Source organism: Tursiops truncatus, chromosome 9, assembly GCF_011762595.2.
Source record: "Tursiops truncatus isolate mTurTru1 chromosome 9, mTurTru1.mat.Y, whole genome shotgun sequence".
Classification (NCBI taxonomy): Eukaryota; Metazoa; Chordata; class Mammalia; order Artiodactyla; family Delphinidae; genus Tursiops; species Tursiops truncatus.
In genome coordinates this window covers 49,174,765-49,193,899 of record NC_047042.1, presented here as the reverse complement: position 1 = coordinate 49,193,899, position 19,135 = coordinate 49,174,765, and the positions used below count along the sequence as shown (strand labels likewise).

Here is a 19,135-nt window from a genome sequence, read left to right as displayed (position 1 = left end):
TCAAGAGAATTCTCTTATTTCTTTATTTTAGATCCAATACTAAAATCAAAACTACACAATTTTCAGATATGCACAATTAAATGTATGTGCATTATATGTATATAAAACCAAATGTACATTTGTTTCCCATTTATTTGGTACAGATATATCATATCAGTAATAATGAAAATAATAAAGAAATTTAAAGTGTCATTTATAGGTACAGATAAAGAAACAGTTTCAGAGAAATGAAAATATTGGCCACAGTCAGTAAGTCCTAGAACTGGGACTGGAACATAGTTTTTTCCCTGACTGCAAATTTAATTTTTTGCTGTTGATCCATGGTCAAAGAATAGTTTTCTCCCAGGCTTTTCTTTTCTTTTTAAAAATAAATTTATTTATTTTTATTTATTTTTGGCTGCGTTGGGTCTTTGTTGCTGCGTGCAGGCTTTCTTTAGTTGTGGAGAGCAGGGGCTACTCTTCATTGCTATGCACGGGCTTCTCATTGCGGCGGCTTCTCTTGTTGTGGAGCACAGGCTCCAGGTGCGAGGGCTTCAGTAGTTGTAGCACGCGGGCTCAGTAGTTGTGGCTCGTGGGCTCTAGAGTGCAGGGTCAGTAGTTGTGGCACACGGGCTTCGTTGCTCCGTGGCATGTGGGATCCTCCCGGACCAGGGCTTGAATCTGTGTCCCCAGCATTGGCAGGCGGATTCCTAACCACTGTGCCACCAGGGAAGCCCAAGAATGGTTTTCATAATTGGCAGGTAGCCCCCAATATATTCAGTTTTTCCTCCAACCTTTTCTAACACCAGATTTGATGTGCTCTGACTCTCTCATTTCTTGATAGCCAGACTGCCTTCACTAAGATTCAATATCCCTTAGTCCCTAAAAAAAAAATTCAATGCTAATTTATTCTAGTCCAGTTTCAACAATGAACTTTACAACGAAAAATATTTTACTGTAGTGTCAGCTATTTTTTCCCCCTTAAACCTGAAAATATGCTAATAAGTATTATTTCAGAGTATTTCTCATTCTCATTCTTATGCTGAAGTTACACTATGGCATACATCAGCTCTTTGCCAGGCACTTCCATGATTCTGAGGCCTTGTAATAGGTTTAACATACAATGACTGGATGTCTCATACTATATAAGATACATCTCCTCCCCTCTCCATTTTTACCTTTTTGTCCCTTTTATTTTGTGTTTCCTAAAATGACTGAATTTGTACATTCTGTCCTACAGAGGATCCAACTCGTTCCCTTTACCATTATTTCTTTATTTCTTCAAACTCCTTCCTTATTGCCCTCTTTCCTCTCTCTCCCTTGGCCTCTGTTAGCCCTCCATCAGAGAACCACCCTGAGGTGACCAGCACCTGTCAGCTTAAAACCCTGGCTATGGCAAAGGCCAAGTGTCTTTTCCCTGGAGAATGAAGAATAGAGATAGTCCTTTTCTCAGAAACAAATGATCTTCCCTGTTGGGCCCCCTTCTCTTCTAGAGCATCCCGGCTCTCTATGCTCAGCACTGCTTCTCTCTACCAGAACACACAAGATTTACCAGGTCCAGCATTTGAAATTCACAAAATAAAAATGCCAGATATCTCTGGGATCAAATCAAGGGGCACAGTTGCCGTTGTGTCAGCTCTAGGCAAGTGTATTTTAGAGAGATGGATTTCTAGAATCCAACTTGAAAATAAGTCAGCAGGGAAATTCTGACCCTATTGCCACAAAGAATGTATAGGGATCCCAAGTGCAGTTCTGGATACTTGCAGGAGCCCCATTCTTCCTCCTTTCAGAGAGTTTTGTACTCTTTAGCACATAGCATGCCACTCTCCCCATTATTTAAACATGACTGACTCATTTACCAAAGCCCTAGTGCAAATGCTATTTGCCCCCTCCTTTGACAAACAAATAAAATGAAATAACATATTAAGTGCAAATATAGGCAAGAGGTGTGGTATCCATCGCAACCCTGCTGCTTGAGAGACTGCACCTAAAACAGGATAGCCGTATGCTCCAGTCAGCGTGTCTATTTCAAGATCAGAATGGAGTCCTGAGATCTCGCCCATCCAATCTGTTAGCTGATTACAGCCGCTGATTCATGTCCCTATGGAAATGAAGGTGCCCTACTGGGGAGGCACGCTATTTCCACACTCTACTATGGCCCCACCTGACAGACACCGTGGTTCTATGCTAGATGCTCATGGGATGTCACCTAACGTTTGAGGTTCTGGATGTCAGGGCTGCAGCTTATCTCAGTTGTTATATCCCATGGTCCAAGGTGAAATACACCTCCTGGAGATCCTAACCAGAGAAATTTCTAGGTAGTTAGAAGAAATCAGTAAATTTATCTTTCTGCCTAGGAGTAGTGTCATTTTCCCATTCTTTTCTTTATGAAAAGATGTGCAATAGAAATAGATATGAAAAAATTATAGATTTTGCAGAATCATGTACAAAAATATTTCTACTATAGCTAAATCTCAAACTATGGCCATGTGGCTCTTGAGAACTCTAATAGTGTATACAGTGGAATGTTTTCATTAAATGTGAACATTTGCATTCTGATCATAAACATTTTCATTTTATACATATTGCATGTCACAATAGTGATTTAGGCCCAGTTAAATTTTAAAGTAGGGACACTTGCATTCAAGGAAGTCTTTAATTAAAGTAATAAAATCATTCTTTTTCCAAAATATGAATGCTAATTTATTACTTTAATTGCTATTCTTTCCTTGAAACTTATATGCTAGCTGTTACTTTTAGTTACAGATATTTCATAATTTCTCACTAGTATGAAATTATACACATGTCTGGACAAACCAGAGTATCTTTGTATATAGCATGAAGTTAGTTAAGATGATAAGAAAATACACACTATCTTGTACATATATGTGACATATCTTGTATATATGTGACATATCTTTTAGATATTGATATTCTCAGTTAAGAACATCCAGGGAGACAGTTTATACAGTGGTTAAAAAAAGGGTTTTGAATTTGGATACTATTTTATTACCAACTAGCTGTGTGAATTTGCCTATTTCCCCTGTTTTCTTTAGGATATCTCTACTAAGATACAGAAAGGTCAACTGATATCTCAAATTAGATGTGAATCATAGCCCACAGAGCTGGAAGGCACCATCTGGTCTAGTCTTACACAGGCAGGAAAACATAGAGCTAATTGTCACATTCTCCAGTCTTCCTCTCCCCAACTGAAAGTCCCTAACAAAACTTTTGATTATTTCCAGACTTTGTTATTTTATTTCCATATTTGTGACCCTGGAGTCATCTTTGACTCCTTTTCCCTTTGCCTCCCACTTCTTATTGTTGAGGCTTTTTGATTGGCCACATTCTTTGCCTCATTAAAAACAAATGTTCATCTATTCCTTATAACTGGACTCTGGTTATGCCAAACACAACTTGTTTTCGAAAATATCTCAGAGGCAGGTATCTTATCCCTCTAAATTATTTCAAATTTTCCACAGATATTAATATAGGTAGCTCATCAAAGTGGATGGTCAGTAAGTGCTCAATTGATAGTTACAAGAGATGTCCATTTTTTTCACTGTAGCTTGGTGTACCCTTAATCTGCATTGCAGAGATTAATTCATTTGGAAAGCTTTAAAAAAAATCAAATACCTAAAACACATCAATAGTACTCATTTTCTTTGCTATTTGCCGCTGTTTAAGATCTGTCGACATTTGGGGACTGGAAAACAGCTCTAAAAGCCACAAAGAGGTTATGAATGTTGACAACATTGAATCCTTCTGAAAAATAAGCACCTGCTCTTCTTATTTACAATAATAACAAATGTCTGGTCTTTGTACTGGTCAAACAGGTTTTTTAGATTTTACAAAAGGTAATTATTTGATATTAAGACTGTAGCTGTCTTTGGACCTTGGTAATAAGATCTTAATCAAATATTGGGGGCTTCTGATACTATGACAATATCTTGGCTAAATATTAATGGAGAAAGTTTAGGTAGTAAGAAAGGCTTCACTGCAGTATACACCTACATAGTATAGCCATGTTTTCACTTGCAGTGAGCATGAGGAACAAGTCTATGGTAACATCCAGATTGCCACAAAGTTATTTTATATACTTAATTATGGTGTGTTTCAAAATTATGTTTCAGTTAACCACTGAGGTAAAAAGCTCATTAAATCATATTAAAGATTTAGTAAAATAGAAAGCAAAGAATGCTAGCTGTTTACATACATGCCTGCCATCCATATGAAGTTGTGAGCATCTTGTTAGCAGGAATTATTTTTTTTAAATGGCATTTTCAATGTTTACCCGAGTATTTGGCCCATAATAGGTGTTAAATAATGAATGAATGAGTGCCTGATTTATATAACCCTGAACACATACATGCTTTGGGGACCTATAAGGGAAATATGTTATTAACTACTGCCCAAGTGAAGCATAATTCAGGTAAAAATTCTAGAGCTGCATCATCCAATATGGTAGCCACTAGACATATGTGGCTATTTACATTTAAATTAAAGTTAATACAGATAAAATGAAATAAAAGCTTCAGTTCCTCAGTGGCATAAACCATATTTTAAGTGCTCTAAAGTCAAATGAGGCTAGGGACTACCATACTGGATAGAGCAGACATCAAACATTTCCTTCATTGCAGAAAGTTCCACTGGATATCACTCTTCTAGAGAGTGTGGTTATTTTCTTCATATGATAAAAAACAAAATCTCACCATGCCAGTATGTAAATTCTAATGTACTGAAATGATTTTGCAAATATGAATACCCTCAACTTCATGGAGTCTTGGGAAGGCCCCACCTACCATATATTTATCAATCTGTAAATTTTTAATAGTCTTATCATTCTCAATGGCTCGTTAAGAGTTTTAAATTAAATTCAAAAGGCTATGGAGAAAAAAAAAACCACCTTAAACAAGTGGGTGTCACAGTTGTGCTTGCTAAATAATCAGATCCAAGATCCTAGCTGCCAGGTCCTGATCTGATACGTCTGAGGTATCTTAATGAAAATACATTATTAGACCTCCCCAGGTGATTTTGATGCACATGGCCCAAAGGCCAAGTACTGCAAAATTTGGCCTAAGAATTCCAAGGATTATATTCTTGCTTTATATATTAAAGAAACATGTACTGACTCTGTCTATGTAACAGGCCCTATTCTAGGCAGCAGGGCTGTAAAGACAGAGAAAGAGAAGACACCAATGCAGAAGGTATTAATGAGCGGCGCCTTTTGCAAACTTGTTCCTCTACCAATCATAGAAACCCTGACCACCACTTCCTGTCCAAGCCTGTCCCCAGGTTGTCCCCAGGTGGAATCTGGCTTGTCTTCGTCTGCATGCAAAGAAGAGTCTAAGAAGGACTTGACAGTAGCAGTAGCAGTAGTAGCAGTAGAGGACAGAGCAAAAGAAGAAGAAGGTGGAAGCAGAGGAGAAAGCAGAAGGGGAGGAGGAAGAGGAGGAGGAGGGGAGAAAAAGGGAGAAGGGAGAAGGAGAGAAGAGAATGGGCTTGAGAGATAGAAAGAAAGGAAACTCGATGACTGGAGGTTAGGCAGGGCAATAAGCAAGAGAAGAAAGTCTGGGATGGGGTTTAGCTTTCTGGCTAAGGTTGGTAGATACTAAGACCATTCATTTAAACAGGGAATACAGAAAGAACGGCAATTTGGGGGAAAAGAAGATGTTTCATTTTTGATATATTGAAACAGTATGCTGCCTCTGGCACTTGAAAGTAGAGACATTTAGAAGGTAACTGGGAATACAGTTTTAGATCTTTAAAGATAAAGATTTGGGATGTACCAGTGTCACATGAAACCACGGGAGTGAATGAAATCATACAGAAGAATGAAATCATACTGTAGAGAGAAAAGAGAAGGCTCAGAAAGTTGGGAATTTGGTGGACATAAATATTTTAGGCAGTGATTCTTAACTACTTGGATTGATGACCTTTCTGAAAATCAGATGACTTCTAGAAAATGCCAAATTTCACAGACTTACAAAATTGTGTAGTTTCCAAGGTGTTGAGACCCCTATTGTGAACACCCACAGATTTCAGATTTCAGGTTTTAAATGGTGAAAGAAGAAGGGAAGCCTGTGAAGGACAGTGAGAAGGGAGCCAGATAGGAAAACCAGATTTCATGGAGATGTATTCATCTGACCTAATGCAACAGTAGATATAAAACTTTTAAATGAATAACCTCTTCTCTTATATTCCTGTTTGTAAAATCAGGAAAGCAAGAATATACATTTAGAAGTAATTTATTGAATTCCCTTTTTCTTTATAGCCCCTCGGAGCTAGCAATTGAATTCTCTCTCCATTATTCTTTGGGTTTTCTTTCTTTGGCTCTTAGAAACCATGGCTTAGTTAACTCAGGAAAGAGTTTCTTAGAGTATATGAACAATCCCACAATGATATTCTCTTCCACACAGGTATAAAATAGGAGTAGAGGAAGGCTATCGTGCATTTGTGTTTCATTGGGATCCCTGCCTTTTACATCACACTCACCTACAGAAGTGATGATGATGGTGAAATGAGTTTCGTCTCGCCTTCCAGTTACATTGTTGTAAGCACAGCACACATAGTCAGTTGTCTTCTGGGCTATTTTCTCAGATGCAACTTCCAAGCGAGGCCCGTGCTTAATGACATATGTGACATTGTCTGTCCTCCGGATCCAGGAGTAGGTGTTGGGAGGATAAGAATCAGCAGAACAATCAAACAAGATCGCTTCTCCAATATCCACAGTGAACACTTCCCCTACTTTTAGCCCTTTATCAGAATTAACTTGAAGTCCATAAGGTCCATCTACATTAATTGAAAAAAGAAATAAAGGGGTGACATAAATAATTACAACATAGTTTTTGAGTTTGGGAGAGCTTAGCAGCATTTTATTTTCCATGAAAGTCCTCATGTTAAACGTGGGCCGATAGATCTTCATTTAGACTCCCAGTAAATGATAAAGACCTAAAAGTGTTTTATTCTGGTATCCATGGAAATGGAAATAATTTGAGATGTGATTGAACTTATCTGAAATAGTGTAAGCCCTAAAACTTAGGATATAATTTTATAGACACTGTTATCATGATTGTGGTGCTAAGCTTTCGAGTCATGTATAGATAAATCTGCAATCTTGTTAGACAAATTCCATTTTTCTGAAACTGCAGTTGTACTTAAAAGCATTTAAAAAATAGATTATGGCCACTATTTTCTCTTTGACAACCTTTCTTTGAGTATTATCTACTTTTCTTCTAAGGGCTGGGACAGTTCATGCAAATATTTATGTTACACAGTTTCACGTGGAACATCACATGGAACAAAAATTTGTGTAAAAAGATATAGGAGTATTCCATACTTTCATGACATTTTAAGAGTTTAAAGAATTAAAAAAATTCCTCCCACAAGCTAAGCATAGATTCCATTTGGAAAAAATACATCTTCATTATCATCAACAAATATTCATTGATCATCAATAAACTACTTAATCATGGATATCCCCTGGTATTTTTCCTTACACTGCAATGTTCCCGTAGCAGCTTGCTATTTCTATGGCACAAGATTGCCTGCAGATAAAGACACATTTCCCACTGATTTCTTCAGAGAACATATAAAAAGAGATTTAAAAAATATTCCCCAGCTAGATAGGTCTCTCTCATTCATATATATCCTGACTTATATTCTAAAAACTTTAAGGTTTAGGCATTATTGTGCTCATTTTTCAGCTGACGATAACCAATATTTGTTGGATATTCACCATCTGAAGACACTTTAAGTACTTATGCAGACAACCACATTTAATCTTTAAAGCAACCGCATAAGGTAAATGTTATTATTCCCATTATAACGTGAAGGAAGAGATATTTAAAAAATTAATTTTCCCATGGTCACATAGCTATTAAATGGCAGCTCTGGGACTATAAAATATATGTATTTAATTATTCATATTACCTCTCCAAAAAAACTGTTAAGTGGTATAAACTTTCTATATCAAAATAATTTCTGGTTTTCTAACTGTATTATTTGTTCTACAATAAATTACTGTCTAATTATACATTAATTCTGTACTCAGTTAATCAAGTAATCAATCAAAAAATACTTGTTTGAGAGATACTAAGTGTTACATAATATATTTAATATGTGAGAGATAAAAAATGTGTAAGAGATAAAAAATGTGTAAGACACAGTTCCTATTCTCAAGGAATTTATAAACTGGATAAGGCTATGGATGGATTGCTCATAAATAACCTAATCTCAAAGGTGCTGATTTAAAAAAAAGTAACGACTGTTCATCTCTCATTGTGTGGAATAATATAATGTAGTGATTAGACAGTAGGATAATGAGGTTAAATCCCGATTTTGTCAATGATTAGTAAAGTGTTCTTCAAAAGTCATTTAAACTTCTGGGGTCTCACTTTCCTCACCTTTGCTATAAAAAGATTGATTAGATGACTGGTTGCCAATTGTGCTACCTTTGAAACACCATGATTCATGCCATGCTAAAGTTATTTTGGATACTGGCAAGCCAACCCCAAATTTGCAGATTCCCAGAATGGTTCTCCATTATGTCAGCATATTCTGACCAATCTACCATTGGAGAGACAAATTTCCCAAGATACAACAGAAACTGAAGGTGCAAAACAATAAATTATATTTAGCTAGAGGACATACACTTTACACATATTTACTTCCTAAAGACACAGAGGCATCTGAAGGAACCCTGTAGATTTATACTAATATGTATACATGAGATGATCCTGCTTTCAGAAAGCAAACATAGAAGTACCTTCAAATTCGAAGTAATCAGGAACTGGAGATGGAGCATTAAAGTGAAGAGAAATGAATGCCCCTTTCCTGTGACTGAACTAGAACCCTGTCATACTGTTTTCTCATTTCAGGCTGTGATACGGTCTCGGGGAAAACCTCTGCTTTAGAACTGTTTGTTGTAAAATAAAACACTCTTATTCTGAATTCCACTGAATAATATTGTGTAATGGGAATGAAAAGTTGTTTTCACTCATTCAACCAAAATCAATATTGAGATGCTACTGTGTGTGCATGATACTGTTCTAGGCATTGTGAGGAGACCTGAGGTGTCGTATACTGGTTCCTGTTGCTATTATCTCAGACCCAGTGCAGCAGCAGGGTTCCCTCAAGTTGTCAGCATTGATAGAACATTAGGGAAGCAAAGGCCACCGACTGGTGGGCACTGGTTATGATTCCCATAGTAGGAAACCAATGGGAGGAATCAACAGAGGTTTAGAGCAGCAAAAGCCCCGAGTCTGTCACAAAGGTTAAAGTCTGAGAGCAGAGAGGCAGGCTTGAAAAGGAAGAGAAGTGTGGTCATTCAGTATTTTCTGTCTTCCCACTTGTTTTCAGGGTTTATAGAATGTGAGTATAAAAACAAATTGTTTGACAATTTAACACACATAAAAATGAGAAATACTGCTTTCAAAGTGTGCTGACATTACTCAAAACTTTTTTGGGAACTTCCCATTTGGGATTGCTTTAGGACCTTGCAACATAATGGAATATTCTCAAAAGTAGTAATTCTTCCATTTTGGAGAGTGGGTTCCATTTGCAGAGAAAGCCCACAGTAATTTAGAGCCAAGGCTGGTGAATAAGGTTGATTATCTAATTTAATGATCACTCTAGTTTAAAATAAAACATGTTTTTAAAGAAAGGAATCTGATTGTCTTAGTTCCTCTTCCCTATACTCATGTTTATTTTGATTTTGCTACTTCCTCATTTATTGGGTTTCACGATTGGCATAATATTTTCTCTCCTGTCTGCTTTATTATATGCTATATGTGGCTCTTCGGAGTCAGCATCAAATATCTCAAACTCCCCCAGCCACCACACAAGCACCTCTTCCAGTTCCTGGAACCTAACACCTTGAAGAATTTAAGTTCCTTGCTTCTGACATGATTTCTTAAAATGTAGCATATTTTATCTGATTTTATAAGAAATACATGTTCACTGCAGAAAATCATAAAATTCCAGAGAAGGATGAAGATGAAAACTCACTTGTTTTCATCTCAGAGAATGAATATCCATATTTCAGTATATGATCTTTAAGCCTTTTTTCTCTACCTCTCCCTCTCCCTCCCTCCCTCTCTCTCTCTCTCTCTCTCTCTCTCACACACACACACACACACACAGATTGATCTATCATCTATCTACTTATCATCTATCTATCATCTGTCATCTATCTATCTGTCTATCACACTCTACCTACAGCTTACAATATATTTTCTTCTTCCTATACTATGATGTTATTTCCTTCTCATTAGCACATCAGGCTGACCATCCTTTACTTTGAAGTGCAGTCTAGTATATTATTCATGGGAATGAGCAATCCAATTGAAGACATTTGGAGTGATTCAACCAGTGTGGCCTCTGACATTGAAGATGAAAGCAGAAGGATAATTCTATTTTGACTGTGGTTCAGTTTCTTGCCCTTGGCAGAGAACTCCCAATAGAAGTGAACCCTTTGCCTCAGGAATGGCTGTTTACTGAGTGACTTGTAAAATACATATCATCTGTTCTCTTTAACAATTTATGGCTGGGCAGGAACAGTACCTAAATTTCCATCATGATGCTGCCTGCCACCCTGCTTGGGAGCAGATGGTAAGTATTTACTGTGAATGACCTTTTTTTCTTTAATTTTTATCACTTAGAGCACTTCCCTGCAGCAGTGCCATATGTTGCACACAAAATGCATCAGTTACTGGGTTATTATTTACAACAGAGCTGGAAGGCATACACATTTCATGAATTGCAAGTAGCTACTAGCCTGAATTACTGGCTTGACATAGTATTCCACCAAGGCCAATACCAGGTTATGACATCATAACCTCATAAATATCTAGTCACTCTTGATTTTGTTATACTTTTTCTGCCAAAATAAAAAATAATTCCTGCTTTCATGAAGAAAATTGTCATAGAAACAGCACCTTAAGAAAATAGAAAAGGTGATTCATGCTGAAATTCTCAATGATGATGTGGTCCTCTATGGGGGAATATTGGAATATAACATTTACTACATTACTGAGGAACTTTGCTAAAGGTCAGAAAAAACAAAAACAAAGCAAAACATAACAATGAAGGGCCAGAGCACTATAACTAAGAAGCTGTTATAATGGGAATTTAGCCTTCCTACAGCTTCATCAAGTAACACTGAAATCTGAAAGGGATATGAAGAAAGATAATCTGGTCCATTTTAGGCAAATTCAAGAAACCCCTACTGAATTCTTAATCTGTGTCAAGTATTGCCTTAGGGATACAGAGATGAATAACACGGAGCTCCTATTTTGGCCTGAGGTGCTTACGAGTGGAAGAGACTAAAGGAAACATAATGCAGTGAGTTCCAGGGGAGAGATGTGCGTGGGGTGCTGCAGGAGCACAGCAAACCTCTTAGTGACACTGAAGACCTGAGACCAAGGTGGGGGCAGGTAAGCCTTTCTGGAGAAGATGATATTGTGAAGGAAAAGGAGGGTATAACTAGGTGAAGAAAGAGAAGTGGGAACATCAACTAAGGCACATATTCTCAGTTTGCATGGAATAATAAAGATTGAAAGCATGTTGATGCTGTATCAATAGAGTAAATGACAGTTCTTCAGATTACATATTTATTTAATTCTTGTAACCCCAAACCCAAACCAAAACCAACAAAACAAAAACAAACAACAAAATGGCTAAAACTGTGACAGTAAAAAAAAATAATGAATCTGGGTTGTGTTTCTGTATGTTACATGGGTAAAAACTGCTTACCACAAACAAGACCATGATGTTTGATTTCTGAATCAAATCAAACCATAAGTGAATGAGTGAATAAATGAATTAGTGAATAAGATCAATAAGATGAGATGTTGATCAAGTGAAGGTCCTTGCATTTGAATGCAAAAATAATCAAGAAAATAAATTATTAACATTCTATTCAGAATTACCACAGAGTAAGAGTAAAAAATCTTAAATCATCTAGATAATTCATCTTTACAATGTGGAAATGGAACCCACATTGTAAAATTTTCCAAGTGTTCTTCTTTCTACTACCTGTCATTAGTCTTTACTCATGACAGGTGTTTCTCTGTGAGATTTCCATAGACTATGCCTAAAAGAGTGCAAAGAAGAAAGTTCAGTCTGTAAATAGAAGATATGTCCTGTAAAATCTGAACTGATTCAGATGGGGATATTCTAATTCTTTCAAATAACACAGGAAAGGAAAGAGGATTTAGGAGTTTAAAGCATAATATTTAACATTTACAGGTGTGATTATGGTTTTCCCCCCATTTTAATACTTTACACACTGTGTATCACCATATTCTGTGATAATCATAAGATTAGGGCATGAACTTGCACATGTTGAAAGAAAGATCTTATTTTCACTTTGCCAGATAAAACTAAACTATATAGCAAAGCAAAAGTGTATTTCAAGATGCAAATGATACTTTCATGTACCTGTAATTGCTTATGCAATTTCCCCCAGGAATTTTTCATTTACATCTATGGCTAGAGTTTAAAGATAGGTAAATAGATGGTGAGATAAATAGATAATAATAAGAATTCATGTAAAGAAAATATTTTCATGTAGAAAAATAAAATGTGGTAAATAATGGTAACGTCTGGGGAAGAAAGTTCTTTTCAAAGTATTCTTTCAGTTTTCTCTTTGCAGGTATCTTCTAAATTACCCAGGCTTTCCACAACTTCTTGCTGTCATGTTGCCAATTATGTAAGCATAGTTTGGGCTCCAAGGGAAAAAAAAAAGAAAAAAAAAGAGGAAAAGCAAAAGAGCGAACATTATTGAGTTTTTCCTATGTGCCACTTGCTGCCTTCTTTACACATAAAATCTCACTTAATCCTCCCCATCCCTCTAGAGATAGGTATTAGCCTTACACTGAGACAGTGCAGATAAGGAGATGAGGAAACTGACGTACAGGGTGACGATGGCAGTCTGAATGGACAGCTTAGGCTCATAACACCGTGCTATCCACTACACTCTCCAAAGGACACGATATTTACTAGAGTCCATGGTTGAAACAAAATAAAATCAGGTTTTCTTCAGTGGACAAAGAATGCTCCAACACAATCTTACTTCTGCTCTTACCACATTGAATGCTGGTTCCTCCAAATTAATATTCAGTAGATGATATCTGGCTGGTTTAATATCATGTTTTGCATTTTGTACGTTTTCTATGTGAATGTAAACCATTTAGACCAAATAATAAAGAACAATGTAAGGATGTGTCTATATAGCCCTAGATTCGATTCCATTTGTCTGCTCACATTTTCTTTCACTGTGTTCAAGTACCTTGAATGCTTAGGTCTGTGCTACCTGGAGTTGAATGGAAGTTTTAATTCATGTCAGAATAATCTTATTCAGTCAAGAATATGCCTACATGTATAATAGATGGTGCCAAATCTAAATTTTTCACTCCAATTCAATGCTAGTCGTGCAGAGAGTCACAGTTTACACTTCGTAAATCTATTTCTCTGCCTTGTGCTTTAAGGCAGACAGAATCTTTTCACAATATAACTAATGATTGTAATAAATCTTATATAAGTTGCTTCTAGTGAGTGGTGTTTTGGTATTTTTTAGTGAAAAACTGTAATTTCCTTCTTCTCTGGCAATCTTTAATATAATTTCCTCTGTTTCTGTTTCTCTGTTCATCTTTGAGACACTGAATTCTGAACTAGGTTGGACTAGCAGTTAATCCTCTTTGAGTTCCCCTACACCAAAGGTGAATTACACAATCAATGTATGAAGTTTTTTCTATTTCTGTGTGAACAATATTTTTCAGAAAAAAATGCTTTCATATTGCTCTTAGACATGTTTAATCACTGTATGGAGTTCAAAATTGGTAACGTTTTTCTCTATATTATAGGTTAATAAAATATATCCTACCTTCCTTTTTCCCTTTCCTATAAACACTCTTTCTATAATTGCATGACATTTGTGATCCATTTTGAAAAATGTGATCTCTTGACAAACATTTCTTGATTTAGTCTAGAATATGTGTGTATTTATTTATAAAACATTCTGTAGTCTTTTAAAAAATTTGAACATTTGCTTTAAAAATAATTTTCCTCATTGTTTACCAAGTAATGCCTGGCATTCGAAGTTCCCCCTAATCTGACTCAAATATACAGGTATCCTCTGATTTCAAAAACTTTGCATTACGCCACTTGGCTTTTATGAAAGACCTACATTAGTACCTGTTTTAGCTGACTGAAAGAAATCTGAAGAGGATTTTTGCTTTCACAAAAAAGATGAAAAGCAAAAATTGGCGTTCAGTGTTTGTTTTGCAGGAGCCGTTTTAGAGGCAGTGGGCACCCCAGCGGCGAAAGTGGCGCCACCAAGCCCCTTCCCGGGGAACTAAACTCAGTATCTCCGTATGAAGGCTCCATAGCTTTGAACTGCGTCTGTGAGCAACTGTGCTTTATTTTGATTTATTTTGTGCATCCATTAGCAAGACATGTCATAAGGCAACTGCTTATTCACTTTATACCATTTCGGTTTACACAAGGTTTCATAGGAACGCTCTACTTTCTGATGGAAGGGAGTGGGGAACCTCTATCTATTCCTCATTGTATCCTACGCTCTAGCCAAACTGGACCATTTGCCAAATACTTTGACCTCTGCTTAGTGTCTGTGTCTGCTGTCCCTATTGTGTGAAATGTTTTTTACAGACATTGCCCCTTGCCCCATTCATACCCATTGTTCAAGGTCCATCTCAAATGTTACTTTCTATAATAAGCCTTCTCTCCAGCTAGAAGTAATGTTTTCATCTCTGAATTCCCATAGACTCATAATATTATAGTAATAATAATGGCCAACAGTTATATAGTATTTACTATGGGCCAATCACTGTTCTAAGCAATTTACGTAAAGTAACAGATTTAATCCAAACAATAACTCTGTGAAGTAGGTACTATCATTATCATCATTATATGGTTGAAGAAACTGAGGCACAAGAGAGGTAAGGCAGTAGGAGCAGGATTTCTGGCTCCAGAGTTCTGGAGCTATACTCCTTTGTATACATTCCTATGGTATCTAAGACATTCTCATACATCTCACTGTCACATTTTCTTACTTCTGCTAAAATATAGGATAGCTTCCAGTTTTAAGATTCAATGGTTCTATTTTTATCTTAATTTTGCTTAATTAAACAAATGTTATTGTATAACTGTGTCATACCACTGTACTCCACTTCCCAGAAGTTGCTTTTCCTGCCACAATTCTGTGGCTCGGTTTTATTGTTAAGCTTTATCTAGTTGAAAAAACCTACATATGCTTTTTTCCAAAGAGTTAATAACACACTTCCTCAAGAAGACTATCAATTTTCTATTGAAGAAAATAGAATACAGATGTATCAATAATACAAACAGTTTCCATTTACTGAATGCTTGCTTGGTGTCATCTACTGACTATTCTTCAGAGAGGATTGATTTCATTTAATGTGGTGAGGTAGTTTTAACCATCTCCATTTTACAGATGAGGCTCAGAAAAGTCAAGGGATTTCTTAAAGTCACATAGGTAGTGACAGAACCCATTTCCCACGTAGGTCTACCTCCTAAGCACCTAAACACTAGGTTTTAGGGCCTTTCTGAGCATTATGCAGATATATTTGATGAGTGAGTAGATACATTTACAAGGCTTAATTTTACCCTTGTGATTCAACCAGCTGAAACCTCCACCCTCATGCCACATAGTGAGAAGTTTTCCTTTGCCATGCCTTATTTATTTTGTTATATTGCTGTTGTGGCCACGCACTAAGCTATAATGGTAACTGATCAGATGACTTCCCAATGTGATAAGCCATTGGTTCAACTAGGGGAGATTTTGCACACACCAGTCCCTCTCCCCCACACTCAGGGGACATATGGCAACGTCCAGAGACATTTTTAGTTGTCACAACTTGAGGGGAGGGTACTACTGGTATGTAGTGGGTAGGGGCCATGGATGCTATTAAACATCCTATAATGCATAGGACAACCCCCCACAACAAAGAGTTGTCCAGCCAAAATGTCATTAGTGTGGAGGTTGAGAAACCTTGTGAGAAGCTGAAATTAGAATGCAATGTTAAACATATTGGAGGTGGTGCTATGGAGCAGAGGGGATGGGGAAAAATAAGACAATTAAGAGAGAGAAATCTTGCTTGGGTTGATGATGATAATATGACATGAACTGAAAAGTTTGGTGAACTTAACTTGTACATGAGATTAAACAAAAATAACGATAGCAACTACATCAACAGAAAAAAGAACCAGAGAGAATTGAAAGCCAAAATAATTACAGATTCCCTGGGAAGCTGAATAGCTTACTGCAGAATAATTATGCTTTCTCTGTGATCCTCTCTGCACCCTGCCTCTAGAAGTGGAGCTGAGAAAATGGGCAGAGAGAACAGCCACGCCTTGGGCCGCATTTCCCATGCATAACCCGGGAACATTCTTTCTCCCTGTAGTCAGCTCCAGAGCACATCCCTCTCCCATTTTATGATGAACAGCTCTTCCTCCACGGGGGTGAATAAATCAGTGTCTTCTGCATGGTTCTGGGTTTGAAATTGAGGTTCCTACTTTCCACTAGAATTACGGTCACACATGCACTGAGTCAGAGAATGTATCCAAAAAGGCCCCTGGCCAATATCTCAACTTGATTTTCAAGAAACAGGGTTGTACAAGTAACTATATTTCATGACAAGACAGTACCTAGGAAGTATAATTGCACCTAGTACTACATTACAATGATGGTGAAAACCAAATGACATCTGGTGTCAACATCTGGTGATGTTCTCTGTGACTCCTCTCATGAAAACTTCCCAGAAGAAAACTCATGTGTATGTATATATTTTAAAAAACTTACAATATATGGTAGGCATAATGATGGCACTTTCCATCTCACTGATAGGGTTCTTCACCAGACAACTGTAATTCCCAATGTCTTCTTTGGTCACTGGAACAATATGAAGGCTGTTGTTTTGGAGAGAAAAGGAGTTGGTGGAGCTGGTGTGGACAGGCCTCCCATTTTTTAGCCACTGGTAAACCAGCCGGGTGCCCCCTTCCACGAGGCATGTCAGGGTCATGTTCCCCACATACTCCACAGCCCCAGAGGAAGGCTGAGTCTGCACCACTGGTTTCGTGACAGGATCTGCAACATCAGAACAGATAGAAATGATTTTTGCCACCACAGAATTATAATAAAAGTCTATGAGGTCTTTCAAATATTAAATCCTAGGAAAATGATTCCAACGTTTTGCACTTTATAAATGTAGACAGTTCAGGAAGTAATTAAAGAAGAAAATAAAAAAGTCATGGCAAACACAAAATGATAAAATATAAAAATATCATTTATAGCAGAAATAACTGAGTCTAGAAGTTACTCTTCAAGGATTTTCTAATGGAAACCTTTACTTTATAGATAATGCAGTTAGTGGTAGAGAATATCGGCTTCCTATTTCCTGTTCATTGTGCTTTCCCCCGACACCATAAGGGTGTACTCTCACAAGCAAAGTTTACGTAGTTATTCCCCTCTCTTGATTTGTCCTAATATCCCAAGAGCAGCTGGCAGGGATACATGTGGTGAGCGCAAATTCCTACCCACCATCTGCAAAACACAAAGCTCAGATATATTATACTTTGGGGGGATTGAGAGAAAGTTTTAAAGAATCACATTTGCACCATTTACTTTTCCTTCTATGTAAGTGAACTAATTACATGTTTTAATTACTGTGCATTTATATTGCAGCGTTATGTTAGTCACTGAACCATGTTAGTCACTGTACCATGTTAGTCACTTTAACGAACGAAAGCCTAAAATAATCTCCTTCTATGCATGATTACAGGACACACAGAGAATGAGATGATATATAAGTAACAGAAAATTGGCTCCAATGTTTAGCTTTCAATTTCCTATCAAACTTTTAATTGGGGTTGAGATAAACCCACGTACATATGGTCACCTTATCTTTGATAAAGGAGGTAAGAATATACAACGGAGAAAAGACAGACTCTTCAATAAGTGGTGCTGGGAAAACCAGACAGCTACATGTAAAAGAATGAAATTAGAACGCTCCCTAACACCATACACAAAAGTAAACTCAAAATGGATTAAAGACCTAAATGTAAGGCCAGACACTATAAAACTCTTAGAGGAAAACATAGGCAGAATACTCCATGACATAAATCCAGCAAGATCCTTTTTGACCCGCTTCCTAGAGAAAGGGAAATAAAAACAAAAATAAACAAATGGGACCTAATGAAACTTAAAAGCTTTTGCAAAGCAAAGGAAACCATAAACAAGAAGAAAAGACAACCCTTAGAATGGGAGAAAATATTTGCAAATGAAGCAACTGACAAAGGATTAATCTCTAAAATATACAAGCAGCTCATGCAGCTCAATATCAAAAAAACAAACAACCCAATCCAAAAATGGGCAGAAGACCTAAATAGACATTTCTCCAAAGAAGATATACAGATTGCCAACAAACACATGAAAGGATGCTCGACATCACTAATCATTATAGAAATGCAAGTCAAAACTACAATGAGGTATCACCTCACACGGGTCAGAATGGCCATCATTAAAAAATCTACAAACAATAAATGCTGGAGAGGGTATGGAGAAAAAGGAACCCTCTTGCACCGTTTGTGGGAATGTAAATTGATACAGCCACTATGGAGAACAGCATGGAGGTTCCTCAAAAAACTAAAAATAGAACTACCATACGACCCAGCAATCCCACTACTGGGCATATACCCTGAGAAAACCATAATTCAAAAAGTGACATGTACCACAATGTTCACTGCAGCTCTATTTACAATACCAGGACATGGAAGCAACCCAAGTATCCATTGACAGATGAATGTATAAAGAAGATGTGGCACATATATACAATGGAATATTACTCGGCCATAAAAAGAAACGAAACTGAGTTATTTGTAGCTAGGTGGATGGACCTAGAGACTGTCATACAGAGTGAAGTAAGTCAGAAAGAGAAAAACAAATACTGTATGCTAACACATATATATGGAATCTAAAAAAAAAAAAAATGGTTCTGAAGAACCTAGGGGCAGGACAGGAATAAAGACGCAGACATAGAGAATGGACTTGAGGACATGGGGAGGGGGAAGGGTAAGCTGGGATGAAGTGAGAGAGTAGCATGGACGTATATACACT

The 19,135-nt window shown here is 37.0% G+C and overlaps 1 protein-coding gene across 5 annotated transcripts in view; it reads right to left on the bottom strand.

Moving 5' to 3' along the window:
• HEPACAM2 (HEPACAM family member 2) overlaps positions 1 to 19,135 on the bottom strand; it is a 48,384-nt gene that overhangs the window by 11,659 nt on the left and 17,590 nt on the right. For all 5 annotated transcript variants that reach the window (XM_019927431.3, XM_019927436.3, XM_073809708.1 and 2 more), the window contains 2 exons: positions 16,823 to 17,107; positions 6,475 to 6,771 (listed from right to left, as the gene is read on the bottom strand). In XM_019927431.3, coding sequence (XP_019782990.1) covers positions 6,475 to 6,771; positions 16,823 to 17,107 — 582 coding nt within the window. The remainder of the gene's footprint in view (positions 1 to 6,474; positions 6,772 to 16,822; positions 17,108 to 19,135) is intronic.